The following is a 17398-nucleotide window of genomic DNA, read 5'->3' on the forward strand; positions in this document are numbered from 1 at the left end:
GTGCCACACACCGAACGTGCGGGCAGTGCAGTCGATCGCCTGGACGTGTGGGCGATTGTGCCACACACCGAACGTGCGGGCTGTGGCTGCCTGCGCCCGGACGCCGTCGTGCGGGCGGGTTCGTCTCCGTGCCACACAGGGCGTGCGGCACAGCCACACTAGATGCCACACGTGTGGCAGTTATCGGCGTCCTAAAAATAAAATAGAAAACCTCAAGGGGCAAGATGGTTGGCAACAGACCGAATATATATAGGAAGAAAACTGTGCACTCCATCAATTCCTTGATCAAATTTCAAAGTGAATTACATTTACACACGCGTCAGTCAAATGTGCCTTGCTTAAGTCGTCGGCCATGAATTTTCCCTCTTGGTCAACTCACTACTCTCTCTCCTTCACTCATCTGAGCCTAGAGGAGAAAAGAGACACTGTAGATGATTGCTCTCAGCTCACTCACTGATCTGCTGCATCATGCACACATTCTCATCATCTCTGGCAGTGGTAGGCCAACCAAATCAAATCAATGGCACCGGCAGCCCATTAGTCTTATCCATCTCTTTGTGGAGCTTGTCGCGAAGGTGCTCTCGCTTCGGTTGGCTTTGAGGTTCTCCACGCTTGTCTCCTCCAACCAGAGCACGTTCATCGCCAGAAGGTGTATCCACGACAACTTCCTCGTGCAACAGATGGTGAGGCAGCTCTCTCACGTTGTAGCTTAAAGAGGAGGAAAACCAGGGGCGAGGGGCACTCTCTCACGCTGTAGTTTTCTCCATAGAACTCCACCTTGTGCGCCATGACGATGCCCTAGGAGACCTAGCACCAGGGAGTATGGGGCAGAGGAGGTTAGGAGACTATCAACCTTGAGAAGAATGTCAAAGGAATTTAGACCAAGCATCACTTAACCGATTTGTACCTTTGGACCTTTCAAGCAATCTAGGTACATGGTCTCTGAATAAAATTGATAGCCTGCATATGTGTTGGCTGATGGATATGTGGAAGAGCGATGTCAAGGGAACTTCATGTTTTTGGCTGGGTGTACATGGCCACACACTGATTTCAGATTTCAGACTAAACTACAAACATAAATTTAGAGAAGACCGAAATGATTGATTAGCTAATACTATGTGACTCACAGTCGACCAGATTTATTGTACGATGTGACTTATATTTGTTTTGTCGCTGAGGTATCCGGAAAGCACAAAATGTACAGGCCTTTGTCCCTGGCAGAGCGTGCCTTCTACAGGGCTTAGCTTTCGTATCTGGGCCGTTGGCTGTGCTTTGCAGTCCTTTCAAATTTTTCTTTGCCTGTTTTTTATTTTCTCATAGGTCTCACACGCAAACATTTTCAGATTTCTTTGTTTCCACTTTGAGGGGTAAAATATGTTCTTCTTCCTTTGGCTTATCCAGTGGGCAACATAATTAAAGCCAGGAGCTGAGTTCGCATATAACTAAAAAAAAGTACGTGTATCCGTTGGTGAAAACCGAATTTCGAAAATTTCTCAAACTATAGAATGGGATTTGCGTAGTAATACTTGTTGTTGCACGTTCATACGGTGTGATCAAAACTGTACAAAAATCTTGCCAAAAAATTTGCTGGATCCTGCGTGTGCCTCCTTTGCTGCAGACGGATGACACCGTCTCGATGTTGTCGTGTCGCGCTAATGGACGTTTTGGTGGACACCTTTCAGCTGCCGTCGGGGTAACACCGTTTGGGTGTTGTCATTATCAGATGCGGGGTCGAGACAGACCAGCCCATTTTCTCGACAAAAGAAAAAACAGACCATATCCTCTGTCGTTCCCCTTACTCTCGCCGCCGGTGCCACCACGCTGCCGCGCCGCCATGCTCCGCCTCCGAAGCTGCGTCCTCACCCACCTCCGTCTCTCCTCTACACCGCCTCCTCTCCGCCGCAGCGCCCGCTGCCCCCCGCATTTCTCCAAACCCTAGCTTCGCCGTCGAGGACTACCTCGTCGCCACCTGCCCGCCAAGCTCCCCCACCTCAAGCCCCCCGCTAATCCCGACGCCGTGCTCGCCTTCCTCGCCGGCCTCGGACTCTCCAGCGCCGACGCCGCCGCCCTCGTCGTCAGGGACCCCAAGCTCCTCTGCGCCAGAGTGGAAAAAACGCTGGCGCCCGTCGTCGTCGGGCTCACCGGCCTTGGCCTGTCGCGTTCTGAAATCACGCGGCTCGCCTTGCTCGCCGCCGACGCATTCCGCAAAAAAGCCATTGTCTCCAAGCTGCACTACTACATGGGCGTCTTCGGATCCACGGACACCTTCTTCCGGGTGATGAAGTGCTGCAATGTCCTCTCATACAGCCTCGAGAGGGTGGTCAAGCCCAATGTCGCATACCTGCGAGAGTGTGGGTTACGAGATTGCGATATTGCCAAACTGTGCCTCCGAAGACCGAGGATAATCATCACCAACCCGGAGCGTGTCCAGGAGATGGTGGGATGCGCTGAAAGCATCGGTGTACCCCGTTACTCTGGGATGTTCAGGCACGCCCTGAATGCTGTTGCATCTTTCAGCAAGGAGGAGATCGCAGCCAGGGTGGAGCACTTGAAGAACACGTTCACGTGGACGGATGCTGAGGTGAGCATTGCTGTTTCTAAGGCCCCATTGCTGCTGAATAGGTCCAAGGAATCGTTGCAGCGCAGGTCTGAGTTCCTTATCTCCGAGGTGGGCTTGGAACCGTCGTACATTGCTCATCGACCCGTAATGCTCGGTCTCAGCCTAGAAGGCCGGCTCATGCCCAGGTACTATGCTGTAAAGTTTCTCAAGGAAAATGGATTGCTCAGGCATGGCCCGAGCTACGACACAATTATCAAGTTGACCGAGAAGGCATTCAGGAAGCAGTTCATATATATGCCCTCATGAGGAAGCTGCACCGCACCTCGCAGAAGACTATGATGTCGCTTTTAAGGGGGAAGTGCCGACTAATTTCAGATTCACATAAGCCAAGAACAGGATATGATGTAACTGTGCTGGTTGTCCGCTGCTGTATGTCTGTTAGATGCTGGTTGGTCGTTGCTAACATGTGATGAAACTGATAATTTGATCTCTGAATACTGGTATGTAATGTCATCACTCAGCAGAGAAGAAACCATGGATTGGTTATGAACTTTTTCGTCCTCATTCATGTTATAATCACACCGTTGGAACTAAGTAAGTGTCAGATCAGGCCATTCTGCAATGCATTAAAGTTTCAGTTTTCAAGTTAGTTGCTGGTGCATTGAGACAATGAGCCACAGTAAGCATGTTGGTAATGTACTTCATGTGGATAATCGGAGCATCGGTCAGATGCCGGTCACAAATTTTGGTAAATAGTCTTTTTGAAATCAGTGTAGGGGATGTTGCCTCCTGGTGTCAGCTCTTCCTATGTAGGCTCCAGGGTCAATTCACCTGTCTTTAGCTTAATCTATTTTTCAATTATGGTTTGCTCATCTGCAGATTCATAGTGACCCCCTGCAAAAAGAAAAAAAGGGATTCACAGTGATCCATATTTTTTTTTTGCTTTAACTAACTAATATAGATGTATGCATTCAACTATGAGAAGTGTCTGGAAGTGGATTCTCCTTTAGTTGGATCAGAGGTAACAATTTTGGAGCAAGTGGTCATATTGGAAATACCTTCTGGGCCGCAGGATGAAATGTGCAGGGCTCATATCTGTACAGGTTATCTGCTAAAGGGAGATGCTCAGTTTACTAAACATCGAACTCTCACATGGAGGAGAGTTGTCATTGTTTAAGTTTAAGCTAGCTCTTCTTTAGTTTGGCTAAAACTGAGTGCTTAATTTATTTCTTTGGTTGGTATGACTGAATATAGGCACGAAACAGTTGGTATCATGTACATCCATACTCCGAATACATGGTCTGAATATCTGCAGAGACTGCAGGTTCTTAATTACTCCCCCCTAGTATTCTTGTTTGTTCTAAATGGTGCACATAATCTGCTAGCTGTTTTGGGGCACATTACTTCTAACTGATCACATAATATGTACTTGAATTAGTTTCTGACATCTTGGGTGTTCATCTAGAGAAAGATATCATTGAAGTTCATTGACGGATAGTAAAATTTGATACATGTGTCTGTTTGATTTTTGCAAGGGAAACTAAAGGATTTGAACCATCACTAGTAGAAAAGGGGGCTTTTGTCCCGGTTGGTAAGGACCTTTAGTCCTGGTTTTTGAACCGGGACTAAAGGGTCGTTACTAATGCCTCCCCCCTTTAGTCCCGGTTCTTACACGAACCGGGACTAAAGGAAATTTTATGATATTTTTTTTTTGAAATTTTTTTTTGCGAATTTTTTTTTTATTTTCAAATTTCTGAATTATTTTAACCTCTAATCTCTAATCACCACCCCTCATCACTGCTAAATTTATCCTCTAATCTCTAATCACCCCTCATCATTCCAAATCATCTAACTTGCCGGACAGTCACCCATCCTCTCACTACTCCAGCCTGAGCACGCTTAACTTCCAGGTTCTATTCTCTCTCGTTTCTAAGTCTGCACTTGTTGTTTTCCTGACAATAGTAAGATGTCAATTCTATTAACCCTCAGGAATTTAGCTTGAGCATGAAGTGACACATTTCACTGTTTGAGTTTGAAACTATTGTTTTAAAAAACAATAATTATTTAGTAACACTAATATTTCTGGAATAATTAGTTTGACCATTGTTTGACCACTATTTGACCACTGTTTGACCAGATTTGACCAAAATTCAAAAAAACTGAAATAATTATTTAGTAACACTAATATTCTAGAATAATTAGTTTGACCATTGTTTGACCACAGTTTGACCACAATTTGAAATTTTTTGAATTTTTTTGCCTCTCCAGATCTTAAAAGCCCCGTATCTTTTTTTCTGTTAGGTTTTTGAGGATTTTGAAAATGTTTAACGGGGTTCCCCCGGTTAAATTCGGATGTAACTTTTCGAGTAGATGATTTTTCATATAAAAAACTTTTTCATCCGAGTTCGTATGCAAAAGTTATGCCCATTTTAAGAAATTCCAGAGAGATTTTGCAAATAAAGTCGAAATTCATATTTGTTAATTTTCCCAACAACTAGACCACATATCACATGGGAAACTTATTTTATTTTATTTTTTTGACATTTCCATCATTTTCTTTTGTTTTTTCTAAAACTGAAAAGGCGGTCCAAGGGGGGGGGGGTTGGTTAGAGTTTGATGGGCCCTTTAGTACCGGTTCGTGCCATGAACCGGTACTAATGCCTCAAAGCCCATTAGTACCGGTTGGTGGCACCAACCGGGACTAAAGGACTAACCTTTAGTCCCGGTTGGTGCCACCAACCGGTACTAATGGGCATCGCACCCTTTAGTCCCGGTTCGTGGCACCAACCGGGACTAATGCCTTAGCCGCACGAACCGGGACCAATGCTCACATTAGTCACGGTTCGTGACTGAACCGGGACTAATGTGAATATTGCCCTGTGACGAAAGCCCTGTTTTGTACTAGTGCATGTTTGATCTGTAAACACAAAGAACTCCAATACTTTCTTTAACCTCCAAAGTAACTGCCAAAGAGTGCTAGAATTAGTTTAACTTCTAAGGCAGATAGGCTGTAGTTGTCATGGTCTGTTTTTTGTAACAAAGTAAACATTTCAGACTTTCAATGCTGGCCTTACTTTAAGCTATCATACATCAATGTTTGATACGTGTTGTTAATGCTCTACTGATTTTACTTGTCAATGCAGGCTTATGGAAAGGCTCCCGGGGTGAAGAATTGGTTTTGTTGGAGATGGACCTTAAAGGTGCGCCCATGTTCAACTGCCAATTATTTGTTGTTTTCAGTAAGACACAACCCTGTTGAAGTCTCACAATGATTTTTCCTCCTAGGTTTCATTAAGATTTTGTCACCTTGTTGGCAATGATAAAGGCTATTTTTTTCGCAGTTCATGCGGTCAATCTATATGATTGATCATACACTTGAGTGTTTATATGTTTCATCAGGTTTGTCTGACCTATGATGATATTACTTTGCTTTCTTGTTAGGAATTACTTTCCACAAGGAGTTGTCGATGGGGACAATTCGGCCTGCCTGCCTACTATTCGGAATTACTTTGTTCTGATAACTAATCAGTTTTAAGTGATTTCAGTGTGATAATTTTCTAAATAAGAAAGAAGTTATAGCACTGGATAGGTCGCCAGTCAGAGGTGGTGCTTGAAGGATCAGGCTGGTGAAGCGAACATTGTTCAGCCTACTGGTATGTGTCATTCTTCCAGCAAGCTGCGTCAGTTCCAAAATGAAGATTTGTTAAATTGTGAAAGGATGTTTTGTCTCAAACTGTATATGGTCTAAGATATACAATCATTTATCGAAAAACACAGTAGTTTTCAGTTTTTGGTTTTGAATGGTGGTGGTGAACTGGTGGTACGTAGCTGAGATTTGTCTACTCGCTTACATAAATCAACACATGTCGTTCCTATAGCATGCTTGAAATAATTTATTCATGCCTATATTTATCAGCACATTTGGCAGTTCTGGCTTTTGAGGTACAAATAACCCACTTGGCTGTTAATATTGTACTAGGTTGACGCGTGTGACCTGTCTTATGTTTTCTTACTTACTTTTAGGTAATTTCATTCCAGGTTTTAGTTTACGATTTCATCTGAGTGGGTAGACACATCAATTGATCAAATTTGTAAGATATGACAAACAGTATGCCAATAAAAACCTCTCCTAAAGAAACAACAATGTGTAAGATGGTTGTCAACCGACCAAATATATACAAGAAGAAAACTATGCACTCCATCGATTCCTTGATCAAATTTCAAAGTGAATTACATTTACACACACGTCAGTCAAATGTGCCTTGATTGAGTCGGCCATGAATTTCCCCTCTTGGTCAAATCACTCATCTGAGCCTTGAGAAAAGAGATAGATGATTGCTCTCAGCTCACTCACTGATCTGCTGCATCATGCACACATTCTCATCATCTCTGGCAGTGGTAGGCCAACCAAATCAAATCAATGGCACCGGCAGACCCAGATACACGACGAATGATCCAAGCCAAGCTAGCCATCGTGAGGCGCGGTGGAGTTGACGAGGCTGGCGATCCTGACCCTGGGCTTGGAGTAGTCGCCGGTGAGCAGCTTGGAGGCGACGATGGCGTTGGCGAACTCGGTGAGGTGGATGCCGTCCCAGCTGATGAACTTTGCGTCCATGTCGCACAGCTGCATCTCCCCCGACATGCACATCTTGAAGTGGTTGTAGTTGTGGGGTGGGCCGCCGTTGCCGCAGCACGCCATGAGGGGCCTCTCGACGCCGTACTTGGTGTGGTTGGCCACGAGGTCATACTTGATGGGGTACAGGTCGGTGAAGACGATGGCGGCGTCGGCCATGCGCTGCCGGAGCTGGTTGCAGGTCTCGGCGAGCTTCTCGTTGAAGGCCTTGGCGACGTCGTTGTACTTGTTGAGGCAGCCGTTGGCGTCGAGGTCGCTGTCGTCGTCCCTGGGGATGGACAGCTTCTGCGGCAGGCAGCCCAGCGCCCCCGTCCCGTGGATCCAGAACTTCCGAGCCCCGTGCGCGTACAGGGTCTGCACGTTGCTTCCATTATTTGTACTGCATATCAATGGAAAATTTACTCAGATACAGAGGGGACCAATCATGTTTTTACCTCCATGCCGAACTTGATGTGACCAACTATGGCAGGGATCTTGGCGAGCACTTGATCGTAGGGGAGGTGAAGATAGGCAGAAAGATCGTTGTGCCCGATGTCGATGGCGTAGATGGCGTTCCGGAACCCCTCGCGGTCGATCGGCGTCCTCTCGCCTGCATCACATCTCACAACAAACAGCCATCAAGGTACTACAATGGTTTTACTTTTCGTCGGACATATTATTATCCTTCCACCTTTTTCTGCTTGGACAGTAGACTGAACTATTATTTAGGACTTGGATTTTGTCATGACACAAGACACGAACTATTCACCGGACCAATTTCGCGTGCAGTGCGGTGGCATGTCTGCATCAATCATTATTTCTCTAGATACTAGCTGTTGATTAGGTGGGAACATGGGATTTAATTTTAAACATGTTGCTCAGCAAAAAATAATAATCATGATGTAGATGTACACTGCATATGCTGGCATAGTTTGGGACCATCAGTGTAGCTTCTGCTTAAGTCAAGGCTCAGCACAATAATAAGCTTACATAATAAGTAACCTAACATGTTCCTCTTCCAAACGCGACACATAGGCCGAATCTAACATACACAACATATGTTAGGCATCTTGGGCTAGTTTGGGACCATTGGTGTAGCTTGTGCTAGATGCAGATGCACACAACATGTTGGGATAGTTTGGGACCATGAGTGTAGCTTGTGCTTAAGTCAAGGCTCAGCATAATATAAGCTTACGTAATAAGCTAGCTAAAATGTTCTTCTCTTCCAAAAGCGACGCATGAGCCGAAGCTAAGATACGCAACATGTGTTGGGCAATAGGCATCTTTGGATAGTTCGGGACCATCGGTGTGGCTTCTGCTTAAGTCAAGGCTCAACACAACAACCTTACATAACAAGCTAGCTAGCTAAAATATTCCTTCTTCCAAAAGCGATGTATAAGCCAAAGCTAACACACACGAAATAAGATAAAGTATTTTTGTTTCCTCCATAAAATTTCCCCCTAGACGACAAATCGTGGTTTCTTTTGTTGTAATAGTTTGATCAGTTCATACATTTGTGCAAACAAGTTGTTGATAAGGATGGGCAAACCTTTGTTGAGCAGCTCGAAAGATCTGGTTCTGAAGTAGAGGAACTGATGCAGCTGCACGTCGAGCGAGAAGGGGGATCCCCCCGGCGTCGCCGTCGACCCGCCAATGGCGAAGTTGGCGCCGTTGCTGAAGTCGGAGCCCAGCGCCTTGAGATACGGGCTCAGATGAGGCGTGCCCAGGCTCTCACCTGCATCATGGCATGGACAAAAAAACGATATTGCCCATAAGTGAGTGGAGTGCAAACACTTTGACGCAATGGGATGGCTTCCCTTTGGGCAGCGCAAGCGTACATGTGGAGTGGCCGCATAAATCGCCTTTATGATCCCATTACAGCGACGTCCCATTTGCTTGTCGGCATACGCATTCGTGCGTCCCCTTCACCTTTTCTCACAATGCCCATCCCTTTCCCTTGATTTAACTTAATTGCTTTTGAAGATGGTTTAAGATCTCTCTTTACTTTTCTGAAGGTGTTATGCTACTCTAAAGCTGCCCTTTCTTCAAAGCTTCAGAAAAGTAGTTCCCATTTGTGTTGTGAGGGGAATAAACTTTCAAGATTCGTTTGTTTGGGTCAGTGCACTGCACACCGACACTAGCTAGATAAAATCATGGACTGATTTGGTTAATTGCGTTTCTTGCCATGATGCTTTGGTGTTTAGAACTGTGCCCCCAGCAGTGCCTGATATTTTGCTTAAATTGATTGCTGTACATATTGGTGGAGTTTTATTAAAATTTCTTGTCAGCTCTCCCGGTCGTTGGATCTCGATTCAACCTCCCATGTGCATATTACTCTCCCCTTCCTCACAAAAAAAAGTAAACAAAAAATCTACCCACCACTGCCTTATCCTAAACCATGGCCGCTCTGTTCCCAGCGAAGTCCCATGCCGCAGGGAGAGAGAAGCAGTAGAAGATGGGTAAGAGCAGAAGTGACTAAAATTCGACGAAATTCAAAGCAGTTCCACTTCAGAATCCGTGAATTTCATTTTGATTTTCTGTTTCAGCCAGTAATTTGGGAAACACCACAGTGCTGGACATGAAAATGGGACCAAGAAGTGAAGCGGGGAAGGAAGGGGGATGGGACTCACAGATGAAGTCGATGACGAGGCGGCCGTCGGAGAGCCTTCCGGTGGGGCGGCGGAAGTAGGTGCGGCCCTCCGGGAGCGCAATGTTGAGGCCGCTGGCCGCCGCCATGCCGCCCGTGTCGGAGTTGGAGTCCCCGAAGTTGAAGATCACCACCGGGGACGCCTCCGGCTCCGCGGCGCGGCTGGCGACGGCCAGCCCGCTCCCCCAGGACCCGTACCCGGCCGCCACCACCGCCGCCGCCGGCATGTACTTGAGGCAGCCGACGAGCAGCACGGCCCCCACCCCCGCCAGCAGCACGTAGTACTGCAGCCGCAGGCTGATCTTGCCCGCGCCCACGCCCCCTCCGCCGTTCATCTCTCCGTCTTCTTGCTCTGTCTCTCAAGTAGCTAGCTGCTGGCGGCTCCTTGCTCTGGCTCGGGGGAGAAGTGTGTGCGTGGCTGTGTACCCGTCCGGGCGTGCGTGTATATATGCAGTAGGCGGTTGACGGGTCCGTCTAGCGAGCCCACCGTCGCTTCCGTGTCCTTGGGAGAGGGGTGGAGGATGCGATGCATGTCATGTCACGCACCGCGTCGGAGAAGAGGGATCGGAAAAAGTAAAGGTGACGGCGATGGATGCGCGCGCGCGTGTTGCAATGAATAATAGTACATACTGGGAAGGAGGGAAGGAGGCATGGCCCCCTCGCCATCGGCGCGAGGTGCATGAGAGTCAAGAAAAGATGGGGGCGGTTGGGTTGGTGAGATGCGGATGCGGGGGGCAGGGCAGCGGGCTAGTGAGCGGCTCTCGTGTCGCGCCTCCACCGGATGCAACGGCGACGGCGCATCGGCACGCGGGGAGGGGCGAGCGTCGGTCGATCGCTTGGTGCCCCGAAGCAACGGGGCGGGGGGCGCGCGAAGCAACAGTGAGTGGCTCCTGCAGGACCATGTACGTACGCTTTGGTTGCGGGGCGAGTGCGGGTTGTGCTGGCGTACACGACGGCCAGCGGGGCTGTAGCGTGGCTTCTTTCGGCCATTCATGGGAGGCGCACGGCCGGGGTCAGATCGGCGGCGACAGCCGACACTTGCAGGAATACTCCCAAACTGGAGCCCCGACAGACAGAGGACAGAGGAGGCCCCGAGAACATCGTATCATCGGGTGATACGATGCTACAACAGGTTCTGGACCGTTTGATCGTGCTCTAACGGGATATAACCAAGAGATAAAATATTACAATCAGCATAAATTGCAGCCGCTCCAGATGATGTGTACCCTCCAACATTCATCGTGTCTATCACCTCCATGAATCAGATTCCACAACGAGGTTACTAATCCCAAGTTGTCGTGCTAGTAAAAGTCCATGGCGCAATGCATAAGCTTCCGCAGTAGGTGCGTCTGACACATGGCGAAAAAAGTTCGTTTTAATAGCAGTTCTAACAGAAAATCATGGGCTTAACATGCTAAACCAGTCTGCAGTATTGATGGATGGAGGAATAAAAAAGCAGTTGATTTTATTATTTTGTTCAACTGTAGTAGTAGATAAAAATGGGGGTGTGTTTGCATGGTGAAATCGAAACCATTTGTTTGCACATTCAGTGTAAATGAGGCTGGTAAACTAGTAGTAGTACGAAAAGGGCCTCTGCTCATTTAAGGACATGATCGAGGGTGTATTTGTATATTCTGAGGTGAAGGAACTGGCTATCACGTGCGCATCCTCCTGTCCAGTAGAACATGATCTAACGATCAACGGCCCATTGGAGCATCGTAGCACCCGAGAGGTTGTATCACCCGATATGTTCTCAGGAACTCCTCATCTATTTGGCAATTTCGTGTTTAAGCCGTTGCGTTAGGGTGTCTCCAACACTGACTCTCAAATTGCCCGTAACCGTCCGAATGTGTTGTGTTATCCAACACGGTCCTGCATCGGTCCGTAAGACGGTCCGGACGCATTTTCTCCCACAAACCGGAGACAAGCTAGGGGGCTTTGTGGGCATCCGGACAACACTCACGCCCGCTTCGAACCACCCCGGCCCACCCAAAAACCATCCCTCCTTGCCCGCGCGTGTTTCTGCCTGGCGCCAACTGCCGCATTCATGCCGTTGTAGAGCGAACGTGACCTCTCACTGGCTCCGCCATTGAAGTGGTGCGCCGGCCGAGGGCGTCGCCCGTGACGCGCCCCCGGTGTCCGCTCCTGTTCAATGTCGGAGACGCGTTACTGGACAAGACGGATGGATATCTACCACACATGTTCAATGCCCCTTCCTTTCGTATGCGGCCATTAAGCAGGCTCGCCGACCGAGAAACCCACTCCGACGCCGCGCATTAATGCACCCGGACGCCTGGCCTTACCGGAATCCGCTATTTAAAGGCGACCACACCTGGCTAACTCTACGCCACAAACACAAGCTGCTCACATCCTCCTCCGTTGTACCACATCCGCCATGATTGCAGGCAGCAACACTTTGTGGGAGAGCCTTTCGACGTAGATGAAGCACGAGGTGGCCGCCCTTGGGCCCCCCGGCAGAGCCCGCTGTGCCAGGTGGATCGAGGCCGGCATGCCGACCAGCTTGCCTGAGGTCTCCGACGATGAGGACGACTCCATGATGGAGACGTACTTCGACGAGATCGCACCGGAGCCCGCGCCTGTGCATGTCGGCTTCACCATGAAGCAGGCGCAGGCGCACTCAACGCTGCCATGAAGGATAAGCAATTTGCGCCGGTGCCTATGTCAGCGTTCCTGCAGGCGTAGTAGGAACAACGGTACAACCCGTTCCTCCTCGAGCAGGAGCGGCTAGCGGAAGGCCAAATCGATGGCGAGTGCGCGAGCGAGGAGGCAGTGGCTGCCATGGCTGCGGCGAACCCAATCTTTATTGCAGAGCATCGTGCAATCTGCGAGGCCGTCCGCGCTCAAGCCGCCGCTCGCCAAGAACAGGCCGCCGCGGAGGCGTAGTTGCAGGCGACCGCGAACGAGAACAAAGCCAGCTGCACGTCCTACGCGCCGCCGACGAACTTTCGTGTGGCCCAATTTGACGAATGTTTTCAATGCTTGCACAATTTCATCATGATATGACTTCCTTGGAAGTTGTGGCAAAAAAATATTAATCGATGCTTCAAAAATGTTATTTTCAAAAGCATTTTGGATTGCTGATTTTTTTAGTTGGCAACATTGAAAACATTTGTCAAAGTTAGTAAAAAAATCAAATTTTTTTGAATTGTTTTTTTTTCAGATTTGACTGTTCATACCGAGCACGTACAAGCTCGAGCTAAGAAGGGCACTGTTGACGTTGGTGCTCCAGTTAACATCGAAAACCAGACATACCATCTTAATTAATTATTAGACGGCAAATGATCCAAAGTGCATGAGCCGGATGTTGAATCATAGGCTGAAGCTAGCAAAAGATGATCACATTATCTGTACGATTGGCAATGCGAAGTTTGTCCATTCTGGGAACCTACCAGTTGATCGGATCACTAACCTGGAATAAATCTTGATTACTTTTATGTCTTTGTTGACTAAACTAAACGACATAATTATTTTGATTCAGACATTCGACACTTGTTGCATTTTTTAGGACAATTGTTGCTCTGTTTAATGCTTCTAGATAATTTATTCACTCTTTATGAACCAAATCACGTGTAGTATTTTTCCCAGAATTAAATCACACATTTTGTTTCTTGGCAGAAACATCACACGTATACTTAGTAAAGGCTAAAAAAGTATTTACAAAGTATATGTGTGAAGCATTAGAAAAAACAAGGAGCCTGATAAGTGCCTCACGTGTGGCACGAAGCAATTTCGCCCTGAATTTTTTATGGTAACTTTAGCTACCGGAGGATGGCAATTTTAGTTGTGAAGCATGGCAACTTTCTGTTTGGATGGCTTTTCTTGGGGTTTTTTATGGCAATTTTAGTTATAAAAAGTCAGGGCATAGTTACTTCGTGCCACATGTGTAACATTTATCAATTTAAAAAAGTTCGCTAATGCTGATATTTGCTTTTTTTAGGGGTAGATATTTTTTGCCTGGATATACTTTTTAGGGGATTGCCCGACTTTGTATTAACGACTCAGCTAATAGCAAAGCCATGGGCCTTTTCAATCGACAGATTGGGCTGGGCCAACATTACAAGGCAGGCTAGGCTTCACCCCTCTCGCACGCTCCTCAGTCCTCAGAGCATCTCCAGCCGCGCCCCCAGGACGGCCTCCTCAGGCGATTTATTTGCGCCGGCGCCGAAAAGACGGTCCAGTCGCGCCCCAGGACGCCGAATTCCGCCGGCTCGGGCCGTTTTTGCGCCCGGCGCTCGTAGGCCGAACCCGGCGCACTGGGGGCGCTCGGGGGCTTCGGCGCAAGGGAAAAGTGTTCCTGGGGCCACATTGACAGGCGAAAAGTCAATCCACCCGCCCAGATTCGCCCTCCTGCCCCCCACGCTCGGCCGCCACCCTGCGCCACCCTGCCGATCCCGGCGCCGACCACCGCCCGCCGCAGCTAGGTAGACCGTCTCCAGCCTAGAAAAAGAAGGAGCGTCGCCGAGGCAGCCTCTTCGCCCCGGGCACCTTTTCCGGCGCTCCGGCAGCGCAGGGCCTGTACGCCGGCGGGCTTGCGCCCACCTCGCCCACAAGGTGTTCGGTGAATTGCCCGGCCCGGCGATGGACTCTGAAGATGAGGAGGCACTCGCGGCGTTGCTGGATGAGGAAGCCGAAGTCGACGTCCAGGAGCAGGAGCATCTCATGGTGCTCGCCGCCCTCGCCGGCCTGCTCACGAGCAGTGAGAAGCCGCGGCGAGGTGGCTCGGCGCTTGGGCAGGTGAAAGCAAAGAACCGGCATCGTCTGGAAGGCTACTGCATGCTCTACTCGAACTACTTCGCCGACGCTCCATTGCACGGTGAGAAAACATTTCGGCACCGTTATCGGATGAGCCGAAAACTTTTCCTCCGGATTGTGAATTCCATCCGGGAGTTCGACAGCTACTTCAAGTGCAAGAAGGATTGCACCGGCACACTTGGATTCACCTCGATCCAGAAGTGCACGACAGCTATGAGGATGCTTGCATACGGAGCTCCCGGTGATTCACTCGACGACTATGGGCGCATGGCCGAGTCCACCACCATTGAGTGTTTCTACAAGTTCTGCAGGGAAGTGGTGGCAGTGTTTGGACCGCAGTACTTGCGAACACCCAATGCGGAAGACACTGCTCGGATCCTAGCACAGAATGAAGCAAGAGGATTTCCTGGGATGCTTGGAAGTAGTCCTGGCTATCTCAGGCCCGGCCCTGTCGGCCCACCCAGGCCCAGCCCTAAAATCCAGGGCCTAGGCCTGATGGGCTTGCCCGTGGGCCGGGCTTGGGCCTGAGTTTTGAACCCATCAGCAGGGCCTGGACGGGCTTGGGCTTGGCATATTGGCATTTTAAGGAAGAGGCCCGGCCCACGGCCCTAAGCCCTAAGGGCTTTTTACTAGATGGGCCGGGCTTGGGCTTGAAAAGTAGGCCCGATGATAGGGCCTGGGAGGGCCTGGGCCTCAGTTTTCTGCCGTGGGCTTTTTTAGGCCCGGCCCAAGCCCGGCCCGGCCCATGGCCAGATATACTTGGAAGCATCGACTGCATGCATTGGAAATGGAAGAACTGTCCATTTGCTTGGCAGGGGTTGTACAAAGGCGCCAAAGGCGGTTGCAATGTGGTGCTTGAGGCAGTGGCCACACAGGACCTCTGGATTTGGCACTCTTTCTTTGGGATGCCAGGAACTCACAATGACATCAACGTCCTGCAATGCTCCCCAGTCTTTGCCAAGCTTGTTGAAGGTCATTCTCCTCCGGTGAACTTCGAGGTCAATGGACGGCAGTACAACAAGGGGTACTATCTAGCTGATGGCATCTATCCGAGATGGTTGACATTTGTGAAGACCATCTCAAACCCTGTGGCAGGAGGCAAGAAGGCCTGGTTTGCGAAGATTCAGGAGGCTTGTAGGAAGGATGTCGAGCAGGCATTTGGTGTGCTCCAATCTCGATTTGCTGTTGTCCGGTTCCCTGCTCAGACCTGGTTGAAAGATCAAATGTGGGAGATCATGACTTGCTGTGTCATCTTGCACAACATGATCATTGAGAGCGAGCAGGAAGAGCCAGTGTTTGACACTGAACCATACCACAGGCAGAGTCCTCTTGCCCAAGTTGATCATCAGCTACCGGCAAACTGGACTGACTACCTCAATATGCGTCAAGAGATCCGAGACCCACAGGTGCATCAAGAACTGCAACACGATCTGGTGGAGCACCTATGGAGGCTCAAGAGCGAGGCCGGGAATGGTGATGAAACTTGAGTTTTTATTTGTTAAACGATATAATTTGTATTGAACTATTTGATTTATGTGATGAAACACGCCGAACTATGTGAGGAGCTAATTGATTCCTATTTGTTTGCGAAAATTCACGCCGAAACCCGCCGAACCGCGTCGAATATGAGCCGATTCACGCAGTTATCGGGCCGTTTTTGGACATATTTGGGCCGAAAGCTAGGCTGATTTCTGTGCCTGGGGGCGACCTGGGGGTGACGGCTGGGTGCCGAACCGCCCCCAGCGCCGATTTTATCGCCAGCGCACCCCCAGGACGCTCTTTTTCGGCGCCCTAGGGGCGGAACGGCTGGAGATGCTCTCACTCCTCAAGTCTTCATTGCACAACGGCCGTCGGAGCCTAGCGAGCGAGAGAAAGGAGGAGCGGCGCCGCCGGCGACCACAACCCGGCCCGTCCTTCCCCTTCCCCTCTCCTTCTCCAGCTCCTAGCAATTCTTTCATCTTGTTTACTTTCTCCCGCGGAAAACCCTAGCTTGATTTTCCCCTCCCAATCATACCCTAACACCTCCTTCCTGCAACAGGAGGTAGAGAGGAGAGGGTGCTGCCAAAGATCGATGGTGAACGCTGCTGAGATTCGCCAAGGGTAATGCCATCCAGTTTCTCCCTTTCATTCTGTGTGTGCTGTGCTGGTCTGCTAGCTGAATGTGCTTCGTTTGTTGGATGTTATGCTGCTTATGCAGCCACACTGATTGAAGGAACCACTCCATTAACTGCATTTTCCTGTGGCTGCTGCTGTTTTTCAGGGTCGATCCTGTTCCCGGCTTGCCGTGCGTGGATGTAAGAGGCTGCGGCCTTCGGTGGCGCTGGCCGGCCCCATGTCCGAGGTGCTCGCCGACGAGGACCTCCTCTGTGAGATCCTCATCCGCCTCCCTTCGCGGCCATCCTCCCTCCCCCGTGCCTCCCTCGTCTGCACGCGCTGGCGCAGAATCCTCTCCGGTCCCCAATTCGCTGGCCGCTACCGCAAACATCAGCGGAACCCCCCGCTGCTCGGATTCTTCACAGGAGAGGGCTTGGCCAGGAGTTACGCCTTCATTTCCGCCTTGGACCCGCCCGACCACATCCTCTCAACACGCTTCTCCGTGCCGCAAAACAGCAGCCCCGACGTGAGGTGGATCTTCTTCGGCTGCCGCCATGGCCTTGCCGTCCTATTCGAAGAGTCACGGCGCGAGACTGTCGTGTGGGATCCCCTGACTGGCCGACAGCACCGCGTGGCTTCTCCACCGGGGATCTGTGTCGACGAACGTGATACTCGCTGGCAGGCCGCGGTGTTGTGCGCAGATGTTGAAGGT

At 49.6% G+C, this 17398-nt stretch overlaps 2 protein-coding genes across 2 annotated transcripts; one reads left to right on the plus strand and one right to left on the minus strand.

Annotated features, from left to right (window-relative positions):
* The first annotated feature begins 431 nt into the window (after positions 1-431).
* Positions 432-2866, plus strand: LOC109740827 (transcription termination factor MTEF18, mitochondrial). Its single transcript, XM_020299871.1, has 2 exons — positions 432-683; positions 1940-2866. Exons 1-2 carry the CDS (start codon positions 432-434, stop codon positions 2864-2866), a joined length of 1179 nt encoding a protein of 392 aa, XP_020155460.1.
* A 3844-nt stretch (positions 2867-6710) lies between these two features.
* On the minus strand, positions 6711-10342 carry LOC109740820 (GDSL esterase/lipase At1g09390). The gene is made up of 4 exons (XM_020299865.4): positions 9803-10342; positions 8722-8907; positions 7628-7782; positions 6711-7547 (listed from the first exon to the last, which is right to left on the minus strand). The coding sequence occupies exons 1-4, from the start codon at positions 10152-10154 to the stop codon at positions 7026-7028; spliced, it is 1215 nt and encodes a 404-aa protein (XP_020155454.1). The 5' UTR covers positions 10155-10342; the 3' UTR covers positions 6711-7025.
* Between the last annotated feature and the right edge of the window lie 7056 nt (positions 10343-17398).

Source organism: Aegilops tauschii, chromosome 6 (genome assembly GCF_002575655.3).
Source record: "Aegilops tauschii subsp. strangulata cultivar AL8/78 chromosome 6, Aet v6.0, whole genome shotgun sequence".
NCBI classification, from domain to species: Eukaryota; Viridiplantae; Streptophyta; class Magnoliopsida; order Poales; family Poaceae; genus Aegilops; species Aegilops tauschii.